General features: G+C 43.4%; 1 protein-coding gene, 1 long non-coding RNA gene and 1 pseudogene across 4 annotated transcripts in view; 2 read left to right on the top strand and 1 right to left on the bottom strand.

Moving 5' to 3' along the window:
- The window catches only part of ANAPC5 (anaphase promoting complex subunit 5), a 108,212-nt gene that overhangs the window by 2,938 nt on the left and 81,220 nt on the right, over positions 1-24,054 (top strand). The window contains exons 1-6 of one of the 3 annotated variants that reach the window (XM_073585969.1): positions 2,711-3,153; positions 4,827-4,906; positions 20,343-20,452; positions 20,561-20,789; positions 21,870-21,936; positions 23,114-23,215. In XM_073585969.1, the coding sequence (XP_073442070.1) occupies positions 2,953-3,153; positions 4,827-4,906; positions 20,343-20,452; positions 20,561-20,789; positions 21,870-21,936; positions 23,114-23,215 (789 nt within the window). In that variant the 5' untranslated portion in view covers positions 2,711-2,952. Of the gene's footprint in view, positions 1-2,710; positions 3,154-3,967; positions 3,987-4,826; positions 4,907-20,342; positions 20,453-20,560; positions 20,790-21,869; positions 21,937-23,113; positions 23,216-24,054 lie in introns of those variants that run through there. The other 2 variants (XM_073585971.1, XM_073585970.1) reach the window with 2 other exon arrangements.
- LOC141098316 (uncharacterized) lies at positions 1,327-2,984 on the bottom strand. Its single transcript, XR_012234209.1, has 2 exons — positions 2,858-2,984; positions 1,327-1,581 (listed from the first exon to the last, which is right to left on the bottom strand). It is a non-coding gene; the product is annotated as an uncharacterized lncRNA (long non-coding RNA).
- Positions 6,476-17,859, top strand: LOC141098384 (DEP domain-containing protein 1B-like; annotated as a pseudogene).

Below are 24,054 nucleotides of genomic sequence, written 5' to 3'. Positions count from 1 at the left end.
AAAAATAGGGGGATAAGGGGTGTTCTGTTCTTTCTCTCTTTGTTCTTTCATTCCCATCTCTCTTTCTTTCCTCTCTTTCTTTCTTTCTCTCTCTATGTGCTTTCTTTCTTTCCCCTCTTTCTTTTCCTCAGTACCAGTTACTGTGTCCTCGGTACCAGTCAGTATGATCGGCAGTGCTAAATGGGTGTGGTTGGGGCGTGGGTATGACTAGTTGTGAAATGGGTGTGGTCAGGGTGTGGCCTAAAATTTGCCACGATGCGCTACGCACGCAACAGCCTTTGTCCCTCGTTCCCTTCTTCAAAAGTTGGGAGGTATGCCTTTGATGTGGACTCCGGCGTTGAGACCACATCTTTCCCCAGCACGTCAGCTGTTTTTGAACCGCTACAGTGTGAAGGGGTTAACTACTAAAGAGATGGAGTCAATAGTCCACCAATAAAATCTAACAATATTTTTTTATTAAACTGTAATAAGAAGGAATATATATATATATATATATACATATACACACACAATACATACAGTACAGACAAACTCAGTAGCAAAAAAAGGGGGGGGAATGAGGTACTAGTGGCATGTAATCCACACATGTATATTGAGGCAGGAAGAGTATATAAAATAAAATACCATAAAGTGCTAGTGTTTCTATATTGATAGCCTTTTATCGTAAATGCTGAATGTAGGTCAGTTGATTAGACAGGTAGTCAGTCTATATGCATCAGTCATGGGTATATGCCAATATGGCCTGAATTATAACACTGCTATATGCTAGACCACATGCACATTAGTAAAAACTATATCCAGCACAAAGACGCAATTAACTTTTACCCATATTACTCAGGTGGAATACCACCTCAGCAGATCCAATGTGCGTTTTGCGTGGACTTACTCTGGGGGTTGTGCTATACTGTGTGACAAGACTAACCCTATAGAGATACCACGGCAGTTGTCCATCATTCCGGTATAATTTGTGGTACATGTGTGGTGTTGCGTATGCAGGAGATTCAGTAGCATAGCTACTGGGTGAGCAGAGGGGGCCACTGGGAGACAGGGCCACTTATGTGGTGCGAGTTTCTCGCAAGTGTGACCCCGGCTTTAGCATAATGGTGCAGGCAGACGGCCATAAAACTCATGCGAGGATCGCTTCGCAATCCTCGGACTGGCTGCTGCTGCTCCTGACATGAGTGTGACAGATTACTATGCAGCTGTTACACTCAGGCCAGGAGAGCCAACTGTCAGACCGAGGATTGCGATGCTATCTTCGTACGAGAAATACGTCCGTCTGTCTGCCCCCTAACAAGTATAACAATTCAGTAACCACGAGCTGCATTCTATTTAATAATTTCATAATTTATTATAAAGTTATTAAAGACACGGGATAAATGCCTGCAGTCACTCTGAGAATACAGACGACCAAATCATGATATGGTGCACCTGCTGCTGCTTTTGCTCACAAATTCTGCTGTGTTTCATTGTCCAAGGAAAGCGGATGTGATTTCCTGAAAACAGTTTAGCAGTCCTAGAGACGCTGCTGAGCTCTGCAGTGTTGGTGCTTTTTTTTCTCTCTTGTCTTCTATGTGGAGCCTAAAACAAAACACATGTAAAAACCTGAAGATACTATTAATTTCAGAATCACAGCTTTTCTGTACTATAAAAAAACCCATTAAAAACGCAGCTTCATATTAGAACCAAAAACACATCAAATAAGGCAGGGTTCCCCAACTCCAGTCCTCAGGGCCCACCAACAGGTCATGTTTTCAGAATTTCCTTTGCATTGCACAGGTGAAGCAATTATCACCTGAGCAATACTAAGGAAATCCTGAAAACATGATCTGTTGGTGGGCCCTGAGGACCAGAGTTGGGGAACCCTGAAATAAGGGGGAGAAGGCATAAAAATGGAGAACAGATGGGGACATACTAAAAAGAATGAAGAAAAAGAATGAACATAGTAACTTATAGGTCCAAAGACATGGAGAGGTATTATAGATTTATTAAGCATCTTGGATATGAAATGAACATGAATTATATGTAGACAATTAATAAATCAACGCAGATCCCGTATAAACAGGTATATATTATATTCTCTGAGCTTTATAGGTGGGGAATGAACATGAAATATATGTAGATATAAAGCACCTGCTTATATGAGGTAAATATAATATACATCTGCTTCTATGGGATGTGTTCATTCCTCTATTATCTACATATATCTCATGTTCCTTCCCCACCTATACAGCTCAGGGAATATAATATGCAACTGTTTATATGGGATCTGTGTTCATTTTTCTATTATCTACATATAATTCATGTTCATTTCATATCCAAGAAGCATAAGAGATCTATAATACCGCTCCATGTCTTTGGACCTATAAGTACTATGTTCGTTCTTTCTTCAGGATGTAGTGGTCACCGCCCCTCTGACCTCTCCTCCTGCCAGGGTAGAAAGAGATAGTAAATGGGTGCAGCTTGGGCAAAATTTTCAGCAAGACACGTACCCTCTGTTCTGTAATACTTGGGACATATGCAAAAGGGCTGTGGGTTATGGGGTCGCGCTGCTTGTGCCACATTCCTAAGTGTCCCTGGAGTCAGGTTTCTTGCAGTTGCCAAGTGATGCTAAGAAAACTGGACGCCTTTTCTTTGTAAATATTTATTTTTGCTGCTGGATGTGACACGTTTTAGGCCTAGGTTTGTGTTTTGGCCACTGTGTACACTACATGTAGTCAGGCACAATGTGGTACTGGAGACTGATCGCGGGCAACACTTTTCAGCGCGGAACACTTATTAACGTACATATGTCTCCAAGGGAAGCGTTTAGAGAAAGGACAGCGGCCTCAGGTCACATGATGCTCAGCTTACCTACCGATTGGTCCGTTTCATGTCGCGCCTGTGTGTCAAGCTGCGAACTGTAGGCGCTGCCGAGTGGAGCACTGGGCAGAGTCTGGTGCCCGGCAGGACATGGCCAGCGTTCACGAGAGCCTGTATTTTAACCCCATGATGACCAATGGCGTTGTGCATGCTAATGTGTTTGGTATCAAGGACTGGGTGACCCCGTACAAGATCTCTGTGCTTTTGCTGCTGAGCGAGATGACTGGAAGCACAGAGGTCACTGTGGTGGACAAGAAGCGGCTGAACAAGCAGATCCTGCCTCTTCTCCAGGTGATTGGCACAGATCGCTGCATTCTGTGGTCACCAGGCGATGTGCCAGTTGTGAGGGCTGCAGGGGAGGTGTCGGTCTCTGAGAACAGCTATAGTGAGGGGAGTGTAGGGCAGCATCTGAACAGCCCCCTAGATCACAGGTTAGAACCAGGTATGGATGAGAAATGGGATAGATCACTGCTTTGTGGGCTGTCAGGGTAATGCTGAGAGTTGTAGTACTTCAGTTAGAAGGCTGTGAGTTGATGTTGCAGTCATTTCCTCTCCTGTACCAGCTGGCCATGATCAGGATGGGATATCAGGTTCTGAATGTTTCCTTTCATTAATAGCAAAGCAAAGATATGGAAAACTGCAGAGCTGATACACAAAGTGTAGGGGAATCTCACAGAATATTACATAGTGTATCTTGTAAATAAAGGGTCTGTTCCATCTGCCATATGGTTTTCATTGGGAGGCCGGGTTGGGGAAGCTGGGGCCGCAGCCATCATTGGACTGCTCAGGAGGCTTTCTGAATTGCTGGACAACTATGTGAACCTCTTGAGTGGGTTGTCCTGTTTCCATTTTTTTTTTTTTTTAGTCCAGATGCTTCAAGTATTCTAAAATAAAGCTGTTACTCGGCCTCCTTGGGCCCAGTGTTTACTCTCTGCTTTTGATTTGGTCTTTGTTGATCTGCTGCAAAAGTGATGTCATGTCTAAAGCACTCATGAACTGCTGCATCCAATCACTGGGCTCAGCCAGTGTAGACAGCACAAGCTGCAGAGATCAGAGGCTGCAGACCACTGCTGTAGACATGACATTAGTTTTGCAGCAGATTATCAAACACCGAATCAAAGGCAGTGAGTAATCCCTGGGCCCGAGGAGGTTGAATAACAGCTCAGTTTATTTTAGAAGCCTATGGACTAAGAAATAAACAGGACAACTGCTTTAATGAGACAGTCTAGATGAAAACATTACTGATATATTATTTAGATTGTAACTCTCTAGCGATACTGATTACAATGTATGTAAAGTGCTGCAAGGTATGATGGTGCTATATAAGGGAACATAATAAAATAAATAGACATTTTGCACCTACCTGGGATGATTGATCAACCTGCTCTCCTTTGATCATGCTATTTTGTTTCTCCTGTCAATCTTAGTTTACTGTGCGCTAGTGACACCATGTCACTATGTATGACTTATATGTCAGTGTATGACCTCTGCTGCCATTCACAATCTGAGGCAGTCACATGTGTGAACCCAACATTACCGGGGCTTGGAAAAAAAACAGGTTAGATGGGGTGCTGGGGAAGTGCAGGCAGGGAAGCATTTTTATTACTATGATACATTTTTTATCTTTCTAGTGAAGATTTAATGAAAAAGTAAAATCTACATGAAAATCCATACATTTTGTTGAGTTTACTGCCTTGCAATTCTTGCACCTTTTTGGTCACAAAACTAAACCCAGCAGGCCTGTCTTCTGTATTCTAACACAGCAAGGGAAGTCAACATTTTAGAAGAATAATAATAGTAAAACATTATTTGTTTTTAGCTTAAAACTAGGTCACAGTTTTTCAGCAAATATGTTATATAGTTGTTAAAACGTTTTCTCCTGAATGTATAATTGTATTTAGCTTTTAGACTAACGTTAGCCGATGTGAACATATGTGTAAATATATTTTCTCTTTTTTTCCTAGGGTCCTGACATGTCACTTTCAAAGCTTATTAAGATTGTTAATGACTGTTGTCCAAATGTGGCAAGTTCTTTACAAATCAGGTAGGTTCTCATACTCGGAATGAATTGCTCTAACGGTATTTGAGACCTTCATCAGTTAAAATCTGTCAGTACAAAATGATTATTCAAACCCAGCAGTGGTGCTCAGTGTAGATTGGGCATGGTCACACAGTTCAGTGCACCTTCCCCTACTTGTTTTCTGTGTCAGCCCTTGTCTGGCTCATGCAAAACCTATGCTGTCAATCATGGAAGAGGAGGGTGGAAGTAGATGCAAATCAAGTAGATGGAAAAGTGAAAAGAAAAAGCCAGCTCACCAATACTTAGGAGGTGCCCGGAACTCCGTCCTGATCGAGACATGGAAATATGAAGAGGAAAAAACAAACTTGATGTTTCAGCTCCTTGTAGTAAAATTTCAAAATGTATTCCATAATTTTAAAAATGTGACATGCTCCTGGACAACACTATGGCGCTTATTATGAGGACAAAGAGTGATGCATTTCGATCGCTGTAGCGATCTTTATCAAAGCTTTGTCCTCATTTGCACCACTGTGCGGTCCAGGAGCATGTCATGTTTTTAAAATTATGGAATAAATTTTTATATTTTACTGCAATGAGCTGGAACATCAAGTTTGCTTTTTCCTCTTCAGATGAAAAGGTGCACTGAATTGTTTTGCTATGCCAAAGGAACACCGTGCGCTAGTGCTTGGTTTGAACAATCACTTTGTGCTGACTGACACCTGACAGTCGGCACTACACTTTGAATGGACTAAGTATGAGTGGACCTGTGGAAGTTCAGGTTCTAGTACCTGACCAAACTTTAGTCCAAAATTTGGTCCGGTTACCGAAACTGAACCAGAACATGAACCTTAACCCTAATCCCATTGAAATCAATGGGGAACCAAACTTTTGAGCTGGAATATCTCTCTCTCCCTTTCCTCCCCAGACTCTCAAACTGTAACATGGACTTCCAGAAATCTGTGTTCGGAGTTCAGCACTGACACTTGGTGTCCGGTTTGCTCATCTCTAGAGCAGACCTATTCAGCTCTGTCCATTGTGTACATCTGGCAGCTGATCAATGGGTGTGTAGGACCCCCAGCTGACCAGTAGGGGTGTTGGACCCTGACCAATTTGATATTGATTAGCTATTAGTGTAGGGATAGGTCATCACTTTTTTTTTAATGTCTTGGACAACTTATGTAAGCATGGGTATAAGAAAACCCATCAATCAAATTATGTTGATGATGGGGACATTATATTTTAAGGTGTTCCTATAGTGCATGGGTAGATTACTTTTTCCAAGGGTCCATATGTGGTAGGATGAACCAACCGTCTGAACTTAGTTATGCTCATTATTAATGTTTTATATTCATTTTATTGCTTAATATTATTCAGAATTGTCCGTTGGCTAGCTGCTACTACTAATATGTTACAATAGGGGTTATTGTATCTTGTATTATCATTGTCAGCTAATCAACACTATATAATGTACTGTGTAATGCACCTCTCCCAATTCCCCTGCTGCGCCAGTCTGTGGCATGTTCTGAGGCTCTGCACAGCTGTCGCGATGTAGTGACATCATTGCACCTGCTTAGCTCTCAGACGACAGGCTAAATGGTAGAAGAGGAAGCTAACGATGCAGGTGCCGGGCGGAGGCTGGCCGCGTGGTGCAGGATACCAACATTTCCAGCTTTTTGACTGTCGCGGTCCGGGAACTGCTGTTGCCTAGGTCTACTATACTGTATAATGTAATGTTTTTTGTTTTTTTTTTGAACAATAAATTTTTTATTGAAAGTTTACATTTTACAAATAAGGTGATAGCAAATCTCAATACAGAGCTGTATTTGCAATATGCATAAGAGAGCATGTAAACGGTTGACAAACAGACAAACTAACGACAGGGTAGGAGGTAAAGGAGGGGGGGGAAGCCTGAGGAGGGGGGTATGTTGTGTCCAATTATCGTTAATGATTCAATCAGAATCAGGGGGATCTGGGTTGGTTAGATGAAATACAGGTGTGGCAAAGGGGGTGTGGTTGGCGTACTCCGCCCAGGGAAGCCATATTTTCTCAAACTTACCGACTTTATCTGTAAGTATGGCAGATATTTTTTCGTTGATCATATACCAAGTAAGGCGTGTTTTAACCGCAGATAAATCTAAATTTGTTTTTTTCCATGCCAAAGCTATGGTTTGTTTGGCTGCCAGGAATATGAATGCAATGAGGGTTTGAGAGTGTTTAGGGATGTTGGGGATGCGTTTGTTGAGTAAGGCCTCCCAAGAGTTTTTTTTAAGGTTTATATTTGTTATAGAGGAAACCAAATGGTAGATTCTGATCCAAAATCTATGTACGGTCGGGCATAGCCACCATGTATGGAACATATCTCCTGTGGAGTTGCACCCTCTAAAGCAATTTGGAGAGTAGTTGGCGACTGCCTTAGCCACTCTGGCTGGGGTCAGGTACCATCGGGTTAACACCTTATAGTTAGTTTCCAACATAAGGGTATTTAATATTCCTCCAGTAGAGGAGGACCAAATTTGGGACCACTCCTAATCTGTCAAGGTGGAACCAATGTCGGACTCCCAGCGAGAAGTGTATTTTAAGCAGCACCTATGAGGGGAGGAGTTGATATGTGAGTAGAGGAGAGATATAGTACCTGTTGCATGTGGATTTTGACGGCATTTTTGTTCGAAGGGAGTAAAGGAGTAGGGAGGAGTAGAATTTTTTAGTAATGAGTTGACAAAGCTTTTAAGTTGTAGATAGCGAAATACCTCTCCAGGGGGGAAATTATATTTTTCACTCAGGACCGAGAATGGAATAATCCCGTCAACGTTAAAAAGATGGTGGACTCTGGTTATCCCTGCAGCGACCCATAAACGAAAGTTCCTAAGGGATTCCATGCCTGGGGGAAACTGGAGATTGCCCCAAAGGGGGGCGAGGGGTAAAAATGGTGAGATTAGCTGTGAGGAATATTTCAACGAGTCCCAAATCCTAAGAGAGTGCGTTATAATAGGATTCGAGATGTGTTTTCGCTGGACTGGGAGAATCCATAATAGTAGTGGGCCGAGGGTAACTGAGTGAAATTCAGGGGCCTCTAGAGATAGCCACATTGGGGGTTCGGAGTAGGCATGATATAGGGTCAGTTGACCCAATTGGGCTGCATGGTAATATTTAGAAAGATTGGGAACTCCCAAGCCTCCTTTCAAACGGTGACGGTAGAGGGTAGCTTTATTAACCCTGGGGAGGCCACCTCTCCAAACAAAAGCATCTACTAATCGTTGGGCTATTTTGAGGTAGTGTGAAGGGACAGGGACTGGCAAGACACGAAATAAGTAAAGTAATTTGGGGAGAATGGTCATCTTTAGTGCTCGTACCCGGCCGAGCCAGGAGAGATGTAGCTTCTCCCATGACTGAAGTAGTAGATGGAGTTTGCAGAGCATGTGAGGATAATTGGCTGCATAAAGGGAGTCTAAACTGGCAGTCAGTTTCACCCCTAGGTAATCCAGATGGTTAGTGGCCCATTGAAACGGAAAGTCGTGTTGGAGCTGTGAAACAATAGGTGAAGGGAGGGATATATTCATGGCATAAGATTTTGAAGGATTAACCTCTAGACCGGAGATAGATTCACAATTACTAAGGGTTTGAAGTAGGGCCAGCAAGGATGTCTGAGGGGTTGATAGAAGAACATCATCACCGCCAACATCACCGCCAACATCACCTCTTAAACCATACCCCAAAAGACCTCAGCAAAGAGTGGACCCTCTCCCATTCCCTCGCTGGTCTGATGAAGAATCTGTGATGTCACATGCTTATATTCCTGTGAAACCTCTTGTAATGAATTCTGAGATGTGGTATAAACGGCACAGTGTAGCCATAGGAGAGGTGCCAGTCTGTCGGCTGCTATATCAAAAAGAGTTAACCGCAGAAAACATTGAAGAAATATGGAAATCTAGGACGCTATTACGTTTACAAAAGATTTTTGGACTTGATTCTCTGGATGAAGTGATGGACATTAAGCAAACAAATAGGAAGCATGTAATGCACAACGTGTACAATGTCAACAAGCAGGGGATCGTGCTGATGGATGATCGATCAAAGGCGCTTCCCCATTGGCTGCTGTCGGCAATGAAATGCTTGGCGAAGTGGCCAAATTGCTCGATAATGAAGCAGCCAATGTATTTGGGCTTTGAGCGAGATGTATTTAGGACCATCGCTGACTATTACAGCTCTCTACAGGAGCCACTTCTGACATTTCCGCTGTTTGATGTTTTTGTGAACATACGTATTTGGTCTTCTGCAAAAGCGGCCCATAGCTATTGAAGCTCTCCAGGTTTGCTGTCTGCTTCTACCACCGGAAAATCGTAGGAAACTGCAACAGTCTGCATTGTGATTCCTATAAGTGTGTTCTAGAAGTGTGACGATTAATTTAAGAATTAAAACCATTAGGATGTATACAGACTGTGCCCTGCTACCTGCCACCATCGCACTCTAACAAGCATCTCTATTCTTCCGACAGGTATGTCCATCCACCCTGCTCTCCTGCTCTCCTGCTGTCTGTCTATGAAGGACACACAGTGCATCACCCAGCTTTGCACATAGACTTGCCTCTGCACCTAGCATTCACATGGTATGTCCATCCACCCTGCTCTCCTGCTGTCTGTCTATGAAGGACACACAGTGCATCACCCAGCTTTGCACATAGACTTGCCTCTGCACCTAGCATTCACATGGTATGTCCATCCACCCAGCTCTCCTGCTCTCCTGCTGTCTGTCTATGAAGGACACACAGTGCATCACCCAGCTTTGCACATAGACTTGCCTCTGCACCTAGCATTCACATGGTATGTCCATCCACCCTGCTCTCCTGCTGTCTGTCTATGAAGGACACACAGTGCATCACCCAGCTTTGCACATAGACTTGCCTCTGCACCTAGCATTCACATGGTATGTCCATCCACCCAGCTCTCCTGCTCTCCTGCTGTCTGTCTATGAAGGACACACAGTGCATCACCCAGCTTTGCACATAGACTTGCCTCTGCACCTAGCATTCACATGGTATGCCTTTCAGCTAACCCCAGCTTACCCCAGTGTTATTTATGACCTTGTTTACTCTGGCTTGATCATATACATCTGGTCCACTCTTAATTGTCTGACCAAGAAGAGCAGAGACCACTCCTCTCTGCTTCACACCTGACTGCACTTAGTTGTACATATATTGCAGAGCACAAGTCTGCATAGATTTCAGTCTGCATTGTGATTCCTATAAGTGTGTTCTAGAAGTGTGAAGATTAATTTAAGAATTAAAACCAGAATTGAACCAGAAGGGAACTGAAGGTAACTGTGCACAGTCACTGTAAACAATGTTTCTGTTTGTTTTCACTTTCACCCCAATAATCCTTCACTTTCTGCTAATTCCCCTAATCCCTACTCCTAGTAAGGAACTGTTCATCTCTTCTTCAATCCTCCCCATCCACCTCACCTCCGCCTCAAAACTGTTCCTTAACATACAATCCTCTGTCTCCAAACACAGACAGCCCCCTCATGCCCTCTCCTGCTCCCACCTGCTAACACTTTCTCTGCTCCTTCTCACTGCTGGTGATATCTCTCCAAATCCTGGTCCTCCTCACCACATTCCCACAGTCATTTCTACCTCCCATCCACACTCTATCACAACCTTCCGTAACCTCTCCAACCTTATACCCATTCACCCAGCCCCCGCTTCCCCAGTCCCACTAACAGGAGCTCTGTGGAACGCTCGCTCTGTCTGCAACAAGCTTTCCTACATCCATGATCTTTTTGTTACTACCAAACTCTCCTTCCTCGCCATCACCGAAACCTGGCTCACCCCTTCTGACACAGCCTCTCCTGCTGCACTTTCGTATGGCGGCTTCCACCTTTCTCACACCCCCCGCCCCAGCTGCAAACATGGTGGAGGAGTTGGTTTTCTCCTGTCAGATACCTGCTCCTTCACCCCAATCCCACTGCCACCCTCTGTTACCCTCCCTTCCTTTGAGGTGCACTCTGTGCGCATCTACTCCCCCTCCAACCTCCAACTGGCTGTCATCTACCGGCCCCCAGGGCCAGCCACCACCTTCTTTGACCACTTCACCACCTGGTTACTTCATTTCCTTTCCGCGGACATCCCTACTATCATCATGGGCGACTTCAACATCCCCATTGACACTTCCCTCTCAGCTGCCACTAAACTTCTATCTCTCACTTCCTCCTTCGGCCTCACTCAATGGTCTTCTACAGCCACCCACGAAGATGGCCACACACTGGACCTCATCTTCACCCGCCTCTGCTCCCTATCTAACCTCTCTAACTCACCTCTTCCTCTCTCTGACCACAACCTGCTCACATTCTCTTCCCTCTTCACTCCATGTCTACAATCCCCACCCCACAAACTTTCACACCCTCGCAGGAATCTTAAACACCTTGACCTACACTCATTCTCTGAATCCCTCCTCCCTCTTACAGATATAAGTTCCTTACACAATGCGGATGACGCTGCCGCTCTATATAACACCACAATAGCTGTAGCTTTGGAATCCGCTGCCCCACTTACACATACCAAAACTCGCAAAATCAACAGACAGCCCTGGCACACCAGCCTGACCAAAGAGCTGAGGCGAGCTTCCAGGGCTGCTGAGCGCAGATGGAAAAGATCCCACTCCAACGAGCACTTCATCGCATTCAAACAGTCCCTCACTACTTTCAAGACCACACTCGCCACAGCTAAACAAACCTACTTCTCATCTCTCATATCCTCCCTGTCTCACAACCCTAAACAGTTATTCAACACCTTCAATTCTCTCCTCCGCCCCCCAGCACCTCCTCCCTTCCCACTCATCTCAGCTGAAGACTTTGCCTCATTTTTCAAGCAGAAAATTGATAACATCAGGGACAGTTTTGGTCAACAACCCCCAGAGCCCTTCCTCCCGACTTCCCAGCCCTCCACCTTCAAAACCAACTTCTCCACCATTACAGAAGATCGACTCTCCACTCTACTCTCAAGATCACATCTCACCACCTGTGCACTCGACCCGATCCCATCCCACTTCATCCCAAACCTCACCACAGTCTTCATCCCAACCCTAACCCATCTCTTCAACCTATCACTAACAACTGGTGTTTTCCCCTCAAGCTTTAAACATGCCTCCATCACACCTATCCTCAAAAAGCCCTCTCTTGACCCATCCTCTGTATCTAGCTATCGCCCTATATCACTTCTCCCATACGCCTCCAAGCTACTGGAACAACACGTCTACCTTGAACTGTCCTCCCATCTCTCTTCTTGCTCCCTCTTCGACCGCTTACAATCTGGCTTCCGGTCACACCACTCCACTGAAACTGCCCTTACTAAGGTCACCAATGACCTCTTAACTGCCAAGAGCAAGCGACACTACTCTGTCCTCCTCCTCCTGGACCTGTCGGCTGCCTTTGACACAGTGGACCATTCCCTATTATTACAGACCCTCTCATCCCTCGGCATCACAGACTTGGCCCTCTCCTGGATCTCATCATACCTAACAGACCGGACATTCAGCGTCTCCCACTCACACACCACCTCCTCACCTCGCCCCCTATCTGTCGGAGTCCCACAAGGTTCAGTCCTTGGGCCCCTGCTGTTCTCTATTTACACCTTTGGCCTGGGACAGCTCATAGAATCTCATGGCTTTCAGTATCATCTTTATGCTGATGACACACAGATCTACATCTCTGGACCAGATATCACCTCCCTACTAACCAGAATCCCTCAATGTCTGTCCACTATTTCATCCTTCTTCTCCACTAGATATCTGAAACTCAACATGGACAAAACAGAATTCATCATCTTTCCCCCATCTCACGTGACCCCCCCTACGAACCTATCAATTACAGTAAATGACTGCCCACTCTCCCCAGTCCCACAAGCTCGCTGCCTCGGAGTAATCCTTGACGCTGATCTCTCCTTCAAACCACATATCCAAACCCTTTCCACTTCCTGCCGACTTCAACTCAAAAATATTTCACGCATCCGTTCATTCCTCACCCAAGAATCTGCAAAAACCCTAGTCCATGCCCTCATCATCTCTCGCCTTGACTACTGCAACCTCATGCTCTGTGGCCTCCCCTCAAACACTCTCGCACCCCTCCAATCTATTCTAAACTCTGCTGCCCGACTAATCCACCTGTCCCCCCGCTATTCCCCAGCTTCTCCCCTCTGTCAATCCCTTCACTGGCTCCCAATTGCCCAGAGACTCCATTACAAAACCCTAACCATGACATACAAAGCCATCCACAACTTGTCTCCTCCATACATCTGTGACCTCGTCTCCCGGTACTTTCCTGCACGCAACCTCCGATCCTCACAAGATCTCCTTCTCTACTCCCCTCTTATCTCCTCTTCCCACAATCGCATACAAGATTTCTCTCGCGCATCACCCCTACTCTGGAACTCTCTACCACAACATATCAGACTCTCACCTACCATCGAAACCTTCAAAAAGAGCCTGAAGACCCACCTCTTCCGATAAGCCTATAACCTGCAGTAACCACCGATCGACCAAACCGCTGCACGACCAGCTCTACCCTCGCCTACTGTATTATCACCCATCCCTTGAAGATTGTGAGCCCTCGCGGGCAGGGTCCTCTCTCCTCCTGTACCAGTTATGACTTGTATTGTTTAAGATTATTGTACTTGTTTTTATGTATACCCCTCCTCACATGTAAAGCGCCATGGAATAAATGGCGCTATAACAATAAATAATAATAATAATAATAATAATAATAATAACTGTTAATGAGGATGATGGCGAGGATAAGCCTTAACCGAGAAATGCCACCTCTGTGTGATACTGCTGGGAACCGAGCGCTGATGGTGCAGACCTTTTCTCGCTCTGTCATTCGCTCTAAAGAGGAGGTGGACCTGGGTGAACTTCTATCCACAAAGCTGGTAACCTTCATGATGGACAATTGTCAGGACATTCTGACTGTACCGGCATCTTATAAAAACTCTGTTGAAGATTACATGGCACACCAAAGAAGAGTCCAGGTAAAGTATCCAGGGGCAAACATCGACAGTACGCTTCATCCAGCTTTCATTAAGCCACGGGGTATAACACGTGAGTATGAATATCAGAAGCTGAGCCAACCTCAGGATCCTGTGAAGAATGCACTGGAAGACCTCATAAATGACAAGTCTATGTCCTCCAAGGAAAAGAAGAAGAAGCTGAAACAGTTCCAGAGAGCCCACTTTCAAGTCTACAAGGAACGTTTCCCCACACCAGAGAGTGAAGCCGCAATATTCCCAGAGAAAACAGGCCTATTACCTCAGCTCTCATTTTTCACTCTAAAGCGGCCTTTCCAGTCATCTCTGAGGACACGAAGCTTTCGCATGTAAGAGAAAGCTCCGACTGCACCATGAATCTACGTGACTGTTCACAACACATGATAATGATACTTTACGGTGCCGCAAGACACGAGATCCGATGACCACTTATCAGTATTCTATCCATTCAATAGGCCAGATTTTAACAAAAATTGCATTTTTTTTTTTTATGCAGACATTTCAAAACTTTTTTCCCTTTATGAAGTGTGGATTTTAATTATGACCACTGAAAATCTAAAACTGTATTATTCTCGGGGAACGTTTTAAAAAAAAAAAAACAACAAACTTTCAAAGTCACTCTCTGTGTAAGTGTGCGTGTGTAGCCCATTCACTATCTCCATCCATCCTTCACTCCCTCAAGATGTCTGGACCTTCATTGTAAATACACCATTGTAAATACACACCTGTACTTTGTATCTCCCTCACCTCATTGTAGATTGTAAGCTCTCACGAGCAGGGTCGTCTTATTTCGTCTTATTTTGCTTTATTGTATTGTTAACGTTGTTACTTATGACTTGTGTTTTGAAACTGTTAAACTGTAAAGCGCTGTGGAATATGTTGGCGCTTTATAAATAAAGATTATTATTATTATTAAGTAGCATGTCATCTGCGAACAAAAAGAGCTTGTGAGAAACTGACGCTATTTTTACACCCTGTATATTAGAGTTGAGGTGAAGATAAATAGCTAATGGTTTGAATGCCAAAAGGAATAATAAGGGCGAAAGAGGGCATCCTTGCCGAGTGCCTCTACTAATGGGGGAAAAGTGCAGAGGAAAAGCCATTGTAGCGTACGTAAGCGGATGGGGACCTGTAAAGAGCGTGAATCCAAGAAAGAAAGTGGACAGGGAACTTCCACTTCCGCAAGACCGCAAACAGATAAGGCCAGGAAATGGAGTCAAAGGCTTTTTTAATATCCAGTGACCGTAAAAAGGGGGGGGGGGTGGCGCTACCGGATTTTTTTCTATATTATCTGGCGGGACAGCCAAGGGCTATAAATAAGTGGATGCCTGGTAATCATCTTCCTAATTCTGAGAGCCATTTGCTTCTTGCTGCACATGCTGATTGCCCAAGGAGATGGAATAAGTAAAAGTCCCACATCTGCTACCGTGCTTCGTCTGGCAAGACTAGTTTGGAGACACATTAAGAGGGTGGTCGGATTTAGTGTTATCATAAGTTATTTTCCGACACTGCTTGCCCACCCATCTGCTGAATTCTGGCCTCAGTGCAATGTCTCTACGATAGGGGATATATATGAATGCGGTACACTATTATAGTTTGAACAATTACAAGCTAAGTGCAATGTCCCGAGGTCACAATTCTTCCGATATTTGCAATTAAGATTAGCCTTTCAGTCGCACATGAGACATGTCGGTATGAATAATGCTATTTCGTCTCTACCCTTGATAGGCATTCTTAAATCACAGGGTCCCCAGGGTCTCCTCTCCTCTCTGTACACACACATGCTATCGGTGGGGAAGGAATCTGCCGTATTCTTGGTTAGGTGGAAATGGGAAAGGCTCATCCCTGATACACAGGGAGAGGAGTGGGAGGAAATTTTGGAGTCACCAACTAAGGTGTCTCCGTCAATTAACAATAGAATGATACAACTTTATATCATAAACCAATCATATTTGACTCGACTTTTTAAGATGGGCCGTTTCCAATCTTTGGAGTGTCTGAGATGCCATGCATCCGATGCGGATTTTGTTCATATGATTTGGCAATGTCCAATTATAATACATTATTGGAAAGAGGTAACGTCATTATTAACCTCCCTGGCGCAGATTCCTGTTCCCCTTGAGCCATTGGTTTGTCTGTTTGGGGTGTGGGATGATGAGACATGGGGACATTGTACGGGGATTTTCTTACGGGAGACATTGTTCATGGCACGGAAGGTGTTGGCACTGCGGTGGATGGGGGGTTTGGATCCCTCCCTTAGGGCCTGGATAGAATTGGTGAACTCAATTATACCATACGAGCGCACGCTTTACCAAAACAGAGGGTGCCCCGGTAAATTTGAGAAGATATGGGAGAGGTGGAATTCCTGTCACCTTACGTTGTAGGACGGAGATATCGCATGATAGAGAGCTAAATATATAGACATAGGCTGCAAATAGTTGTTTTGTAGTAGTAGTAATGTTTTAGAAGGAGGCAGGCTTTATTATTTGAATAATAATACACAGACTAATGTAAGGCAATTGACGGTATGTTTTATTCAATGCACAGTTGGTATACACATGCTGTTTCACATCGATGCTCTGTGATATGTATGTGTGTTACATGATATTTCATTGCTGTCAGCAGAGGTCGCATTAACGCCTGTCTGGGCGTCTATGACGCACAGGCAGGCGAAAAAACGCCTGCAGATTAGTATGATACGTCCACGGGACGCATCGTTCTAAGCTACAGTGGCAGCGAGTTGGACGGAGCTGGGGAAAGGGCAGTATCAGATGTTGCGGAGCGACTCACGTCATCGCGGCGCGCCCTCTGTGCTTGTCTCTCAGCGGGTGGTAGCGTGCAGCAGCGGCCATACGGACACGTGACCCACGCGACTACGTCATCGCGGCACGCCCTCCTCTGTACTTGTCTCAGCGGGTGGTAGCGTGCAGCAGCGGCCATACGGACACGTGACCCACGCGACTGATGTCATCGCGGCGCGCTCTCTCTGTGCATCTCAGCGTGTGTACCATCAGTCGGCCTCTCCGCAGCCAATGGCAGCCGGGGGCAGGGCTTGCTGGCTGTGCGTTATTGGCGGCATGTGACGTGGGTGTCACTCGTACGGTGGTCAGCACTATTATGGAGATGGTGGTGCAGTATACGCATAGTGGGGTGCGGGGCATAGTTATGTTAGAGAAATCCTGATAGCATTTTTGCATTCTCCCTTTTTTTTTTAATAGCACGGCAATGTATACCCCTGTATGGCCAATTTTAATTCATACAAATTGCGTACTCCTCCGTGGTGAAAAATACTCCTCAAAAATATTGGGAGGAGTATTTTTACTCCTCTGAAAAATATGTAGCGTGACCTCTGGCTGTCAGTTTGCATATTGTATATCCTGCCTTTGGTTCAATAAACGAAAAAAAAAAAATATCCAGTGACAGTAATATGCTTGATATGTTGCACTGTTTGCAGAGGTGCAGCAGGAGGGAGACCCTACGTATGTTGTCTGAGGCTTGTCTACAAGGGACAAAGCCTACTTGATCTCTATGTATTAGGGTTCCCAAACCTGAGTTCAACCGCTGAGATAAAATACTAGCTAAAATTCTAAGGTCTACGTTAATAAGGGATATTGGTCTATAATTAGACCAGAGTAAGTGGTCTGAGTTGGGTTTTGGTATCAAGTATATAGCGGCCATTAAAGAGGCTCCTCCTGGATTGTTACTGTCCCTTAAAGAGTTAAAGTAGTTAGTGAGGTGGGGAATTAGTACCGATGCTTATTTTTTATAATAGAGGGCCGTAAATCCGTCGGGACCTCTAAAAATGAGAATTGTTTCCTGGCATGCGCAATGGAAAATGCGGATCCAACAAGCAAAAAAACGTTGCAGGGTCCGTCCAGGCATGCCGGCGGACGCAAAAAATGTGGAGGATCCTCACAAAAACGGATCCAACGGATGGCCATCCGTCAGTAATGCAAGTCAATGGGGAAAAAAACGGATCCTCAAAACAAAATGGCGGATCCGTTTTTTTCAAAACCTGGCGGATTTTGACTGATGGTCAAAAACGGAAGTGTGAAAGAGGCCTAAACGTATGGGGGGGCAGGGTAGGGGTAGGCATTTTAAGCAACGAGCTAAGTTAGAATTATTCTTATTATTAAGGGCGTAGAAGCGTTGTGACCAGCGTATGGCCCGGTCCGCGTTCTCAGAAAGACAGAGGTCTAATTCTGTACGAGCGTGGGAAAGGTTTTGGTACGTAGCAGGTGAGGGTCAGTTCTTCATCCGGGACTCTAAAACTGATACCTTGCTCTCTAATTCAGCTACCCTTGCACGTCTGTCTTTTTTCTTGCGCGAGGCCTCTTGAATACAGAAGCCTCTCAGCACTGCCTTATGAGCTTCTCATAGGGAAATTGGCGAGGAAGCTGATTGTTGATTCAAGGAGAAGTAATCATCAAGGTGGTTTTTCAGTTTTTGAGCGATATCAGGGTAAGAGAGCAATGAATCGTTCAGAGTCCAGTTGAATGATCGGGGCCGTGGGTGGAGAGTAGAGCATGTGAGTTGAATTGGAGAGTGATCTGACCATGGAGTAGATTAAATAGAAATATTTGACACATTTGGAATAAAGGGTGGATGAACAAAGATATGGTCAATTCTAGTGTACACTAAGTGGCGTGAGGAGAAGTAAGTATAGTCTTTACAGTATCTGAGGGATGCAAGTCTCTCCATAAGTCCACCCAATGATGTTGGGAGAGGAGCTTGTTAAGGGCAGCTGAGTCCGCAGAAGAAAATAATGGCAAGGGAGTAGGGGATTGAGGGCTTGTGGACTTGTCAAGGCTGGCTTTAAGTATACAGTTGGAGTCCCCGCATAATAGCGTAGTCCCTTGGGCATGTTCGGAGACTAGTTCCAATAATTGGGAAAAAAGGCGGCTTGATGAGTGTTAGGAGCATAGTAGGAAACAATAGTCACCAATTCATCTGAAATTGAGCCCGTCACCTTTCAATAACGGCCTTCTTTGTCTACGACCAAGAATTTAAAAACGAAGGGAACTGATTTTTTTGAAGCAGATAGCGACGCCTTTGGTTTTGTTTGGGGCGTTCGCTAAATAAATATTATGTAATGTTTTTGATCTATATTCTGAACCTTTCTTAGATAAACTGCTATGGTGAATACAAAAAGGTAAGGAGTCAAAATGTCCACAACATGGACATATTGTATATTCACAGTTTTGCCACTATAGTAGTAAGATTGTGAATTCCATTAATAAGAGCAGTTTGTAATGATTGTTACATAACCAGTACATCACTGCCTCATCATAAGTATTGCGCTTTCTCAATATATAGTGACACTCAGGTTAAAGGGAATTAGTCAGCCGTTTTTATCATGTAATCCGACAGCAACAAGATATAAGGACAGACAAGGACCAATTTTTCCTTTTGATTATTTCATGCCACATTAGATCTACTTAGTTATATAGGTTGAAAAAACACCTAGATCCATCAAGTTCAACCTTTCTCCACCAATTGTACATTTTGTCATGAAATTAACTATAACGCACAATGTTTTGTGTACTGATGAAATCATCCAGCTCTTTTTTAAAAGCTGTTAATAATGGCAGACACTATACCTCTTGTGGTAGGGCAATCCACAGTCTCACTGCTCTAACTGTAAAGAACCCTTTCCTATTTAGCTGCCAGAATCGCCATTCACCCGTAATGAGTCCCCCCTGGTCCTCAGTATGGTGTTTGGAAGGAATGAGTCATGGGCAAGTGTTTTGTACTGACCACACATATATTTATACATGTAAATGAGATCTCTGAAGCATCTTTTTTTTTCTAAGTTAAACAAGCCCAACTTTTCCAACCTTTCATCATATGAGAGGCCTTCCATCACCTGTGATAATCTAGTTGCCTGCCTTTGTACGGACTCTAACTTCTGAATATCGTTTTTAAAATGTGGAGCTCAAAACTGGATCCCATAATCTAGATGTGGCCTCACCAGTGATTTTATAAAGAGGTAACAATACATTGAGATCATGGGATTTTATCTCTTTTTATACATCCTAAAATCTTGTTTGCTTTTGCAGCTGCTGCTTGACATTGAGTACTGCTGCTCAGCTTACTTGTAACCAGAATACCCAAGTCCTTCCCTTGATCTGTAGTCTCTAGTATACTCCCATTTAATGTATATGCAGCAATAGGATTACTTCAGCCTATCTTTGCAGGTCATCTCTTATAATGCCCTCAAAAATTTTGCACACTACTGATGTCAGGCTTACCGGACAGTAGTTACCTGGAACCACCTTCTTGCCTTTCTTAAATATTGGTACCACATCAGCCATCCTCCAATCCTGTGGCACCACCCCTGTTATAAGAGACTGTTATAAGAGAAAAGGAGATGCAGGTGTCTGTCATTTACTGAGCTCAGTTCCCTCAGTATCTCATTTAATCCTTTCCTAGGATAAAGCTCATGGCTGAAGGAGAGCTAAAAGACATGGAGCAGTTTTTTGATGAACTTTCAGACTCCTTCTCAGGAACGGAACCAGATGTTCACAAAACGAGTGTTGTGGGTAAGTGCAGCATTGAAACTAATTGATGGTAAAAGTGTTTATGTATAATGAATTCTACTCACCTAAGTACATTATATCTATTCTGACACAGAATATATACTTTTTAAGGTCTTTTTCTTCGCCACATGATCTTGGCCTACAACAAACTGTCATTCAGTCAGGTATACAAATTGTACACCTCGCTGCAGAATTACTTCCAGTGTGATAAAGGCAAGGCAGCATCAAAGACAGAAAGTGAAGTGGCTGACATGGAGCTCACAAACACTGAAGATGAAGAGGAGCAAGAATTAAGTGATGATCGAGAAATGGCGAAAGAAGACCTTGACGGCCCTATTGGGTAATATGAAATGGGCCTATTTTCTTTCTAATCTCAAAAAGTTAGAGGGTCAAGAGCAGCTCATATAACAGCCTTATATATAGAATCTGATAGGACGCATGTACGATCGGCACCTGCCCTATTCTAGTACATATTCAGCATGCTTGCCTCCTGATGCAGAAGAAAGCTGAATCGGATAACCCCTTTAGGTTGTCTGCGCACATTTTGGCAGGAGCTGCCTACCATCTAATGTCTATTGGGTCTTTCCAGCATGCCACTGATAGCTAATGTCAGAGGAGGAGGAGATCAGATCAGGCAGTTGGATTTCATCTGTCCAATCTTTTTTTTTTTTTTTTTTTATAAATCTTTTGAATTACCTAAACTTTTTATAATTATATTTAAATTCTGACAAATCAGCTCAATAAGCCCACTTTTCATTAAAATTTTACACTTGATGTACCTGACCAAAATGTCTGTAAATTCTGGCACAAATTAATAAATATGTTGCCAAGCAGATAAGAGTAAAATACACCAAAAATAGCCACAGATATAGAAATATATGTGGAGCTTTGTATGAAATGTTCTATTTTGTTAAAACGAATCACTGATTTTGGAGGGCCTTGTATATACATATGTATGTATATATTTGGAACTGTATTATATGTGTGTGTACTGTGAACCCGATCCACTACAGTGTAATTCATCCATCAGTTGAGGTACACTGCTGTAGTAGGCAAAGTGCAGTGTACAAGTTTTCTTGTGCATACCCCAATTTCACAAGGGTTTACAAATATTTGTACTGTTTTGTTAGTGTTGTTAGCATAGATATGTTAGTCTCTTCATACTACCATTATAGAGCACTGACAGCTAGGACAGATCTGTTCTCTAATACACCACTACTGATCTCATAAGCTTATAATGGGCTTCCTCTGGTTTCTGATGTTTTTGACTGCAGATTAGGTTGTAAAAAAATCACAGGAAAATGGTGGAACGTAATATGATCTATCATTGGCGCTTCGCGCCCTCTGACAGCATTTTTTTTGCATTAGTACTTGATGTATCATATATACAAGATGCTAGTTCTCAATTATTTTCCCTTAGAGAAGAAGAATTAGCATGTAATGGACCTCTGTCCCAAAAGCAGGCGGAATATTTCCTGTCCCATCAGGTTTGTGAATTTTTGAATATGATTTATAATTGCATGTCACTTTAAGATTTAATTTATCAAGTATTAGACTTCACAATAGTATTTAAAAAGAATCTGATAGTGGATTCGAACCACGTGCAGAATGTATCAGACCCTGGCTGCATGATTCCAATCATATGTGATTGACTCTGAAACGCTGCAATGTTTCAGACATACTTGGAAACCTGATCGGGGACCGAGCCGCACAGGAGACTTATCGAAAAGGTGAGTCCTTGGTGCCTTGTCTCTGCCTGCTCCAATAACTGCCGGGTCTCTCCCTGTGTGGATGTATTAGGGAAAGACCTCGCAGTCATTGGCAGCCGGCAGTGAGAAGTAGGTTTTTCTTAGAAACATTGCAGTGTCTCAGAATCATGCATACTGTATATGGCTGTAATTGTATACAGCCAGTCTGATGCATGCTACCCCTAGATCTGGCAGCATGTATCCACTGTCATGTGCGCTTTATGGCTATGTGCCCACGTTAGTGTTTTTAAACGCTCAGGAAACGGGTCTCCTTCCCAGAAAACGCGCGTTTTTTTCCCCGCGTTTTTTCCGTGATTTTTGCGCAAAAACCGCGCTTTTTTGATGCGTTTTTTTTCCGCGCCTCATTTGGACCTAAGCGGAAATTAGTGAACATGCTGCGTTTTTTACCGCTAAGCGTTTCCTTAGCGGTAAAAAATGCATCTATTGGCACAAAAAGGCCAAAATGAATGGGATGCTTCTTTTAAGCGTTTTTGATGCGGTTTGACCCTGAAAAACGCATCAAAAATGCTTAAAAAACGCAACGTGGGCACACAGCCTCAATGTTCTTTTTTCCCCCTATTTCAGCTTAACACTAAAATGATAAAGGCTGTTTAACACTGGTGAAAGTGTTTTGTGTAGCCAGCCAAAACTAAATGTTTATTAAAATTAACTTTGTTCACGGGAAAGCCCGTTTAATATATGTCTATTCCCACACACGTTAATTCTGATTGATACTGTATACATTTTGACAGCGCTCATACCATTCCCTTATTGGATGCTTTGTATTAAGCGATGTACAGAAACCCTAGGCGTCATTTTCTGCATGACATTTATAATAGGATAAGGCTGTAAGTTATTGTATATTGGCTACTTCTTCATTCCAGTGCATCCTTAATCTAATTATTATGCTTTCCAGGCCTCATTACTGAAGAATGATGAAAGTAAAGCTCTGTCTCCTGTCTTGTTGCAAAAAGAGCTGAATAATCTACTGAAGTTTAATCCAGATTTTGCTGAAGCTGTGAGTTTTCTAGGAACGTTGGTTGCATTTTTGTGAATAGGTGCATTTGTTTTGTTTGTTTTTTTCTTTTTGCGACTGGTCCCCAAAAAACGTTTAAACTGAGGGTTTGGTTTTGAATGCCACATAATGATCCAATTGTATCAAATAATGCGGTGTAAATTTAGCAAATGTCTACTCTAACATATTGATGTACATCACAACAAACTTTTGACTTATACAATTTTATACATTTGTCACTTACATCTCTGACATCAATGTAGCTATACGAAACGTTCCTCACTGGCACTGCCGAATCCATTGCTTCTAGTCTATATTAGACAACCATAATCTTTTTTGACAAGTGCAGACAATGATGCCTCAGTAAAAGCATATGTTTATGCAAAATGGCGTCTGCATGAGAGAACACACGTTTTTTTTTTTTATTGACGAATGTCAGAAGTTTCCCTCTATTATTTTATTTTTTTTTTTCATTAATTTGCTTACACCTCCCAAAATGTAAAATTCCTCCTGTTTTGGAGTGCAGATACAAACATTTTTTTTCACTTGTTTTAATATTTCATTTACACTTGACTTTAAGGCTGTGTGCCCACGATGCGATTTTTAAGCATTTTTGCTGCAATTTTCGGCGCGAAAACGCTGCAAAAAACGTTTAAAAATCATGTACAGACCGCCCCCCCATGCATTCCTATGGCATTCCGCACATGCTGTGCTAATGCTGTGCTTTTTCCGCGGCGGAATCGCATCGCGGAAGAAATCGCAGCATGATCATTCTTTTGTGCGGAATCGCAAAGAATTGCCGCGATTCCGCACCCATAGGAATGCATGAGAATTGCTTACTT

Source organism: Dendrobates tinctorius, unplaced genomic scaffold (assembly GCF_039654945.1).
Source record: "Dendrobates tinctorius isolate UK_male_01 unplaced genomic scaffold, ASM3965494v1 ptg000090l, whole genome shotgun sequence".
In the NCBI taxonomy this organism is placed as follows: domain Eukaryota; kingdom Metazoa; phylum Chordata; class Amphibia; order Anura; family Dendrobatidae; genus Dendrobates; species Dendrobates tinctorius.
Note: the sequence above shows the minus strand (reverse complement) of the source record. Positions and strands in the feature narration are given on the sequence as shown.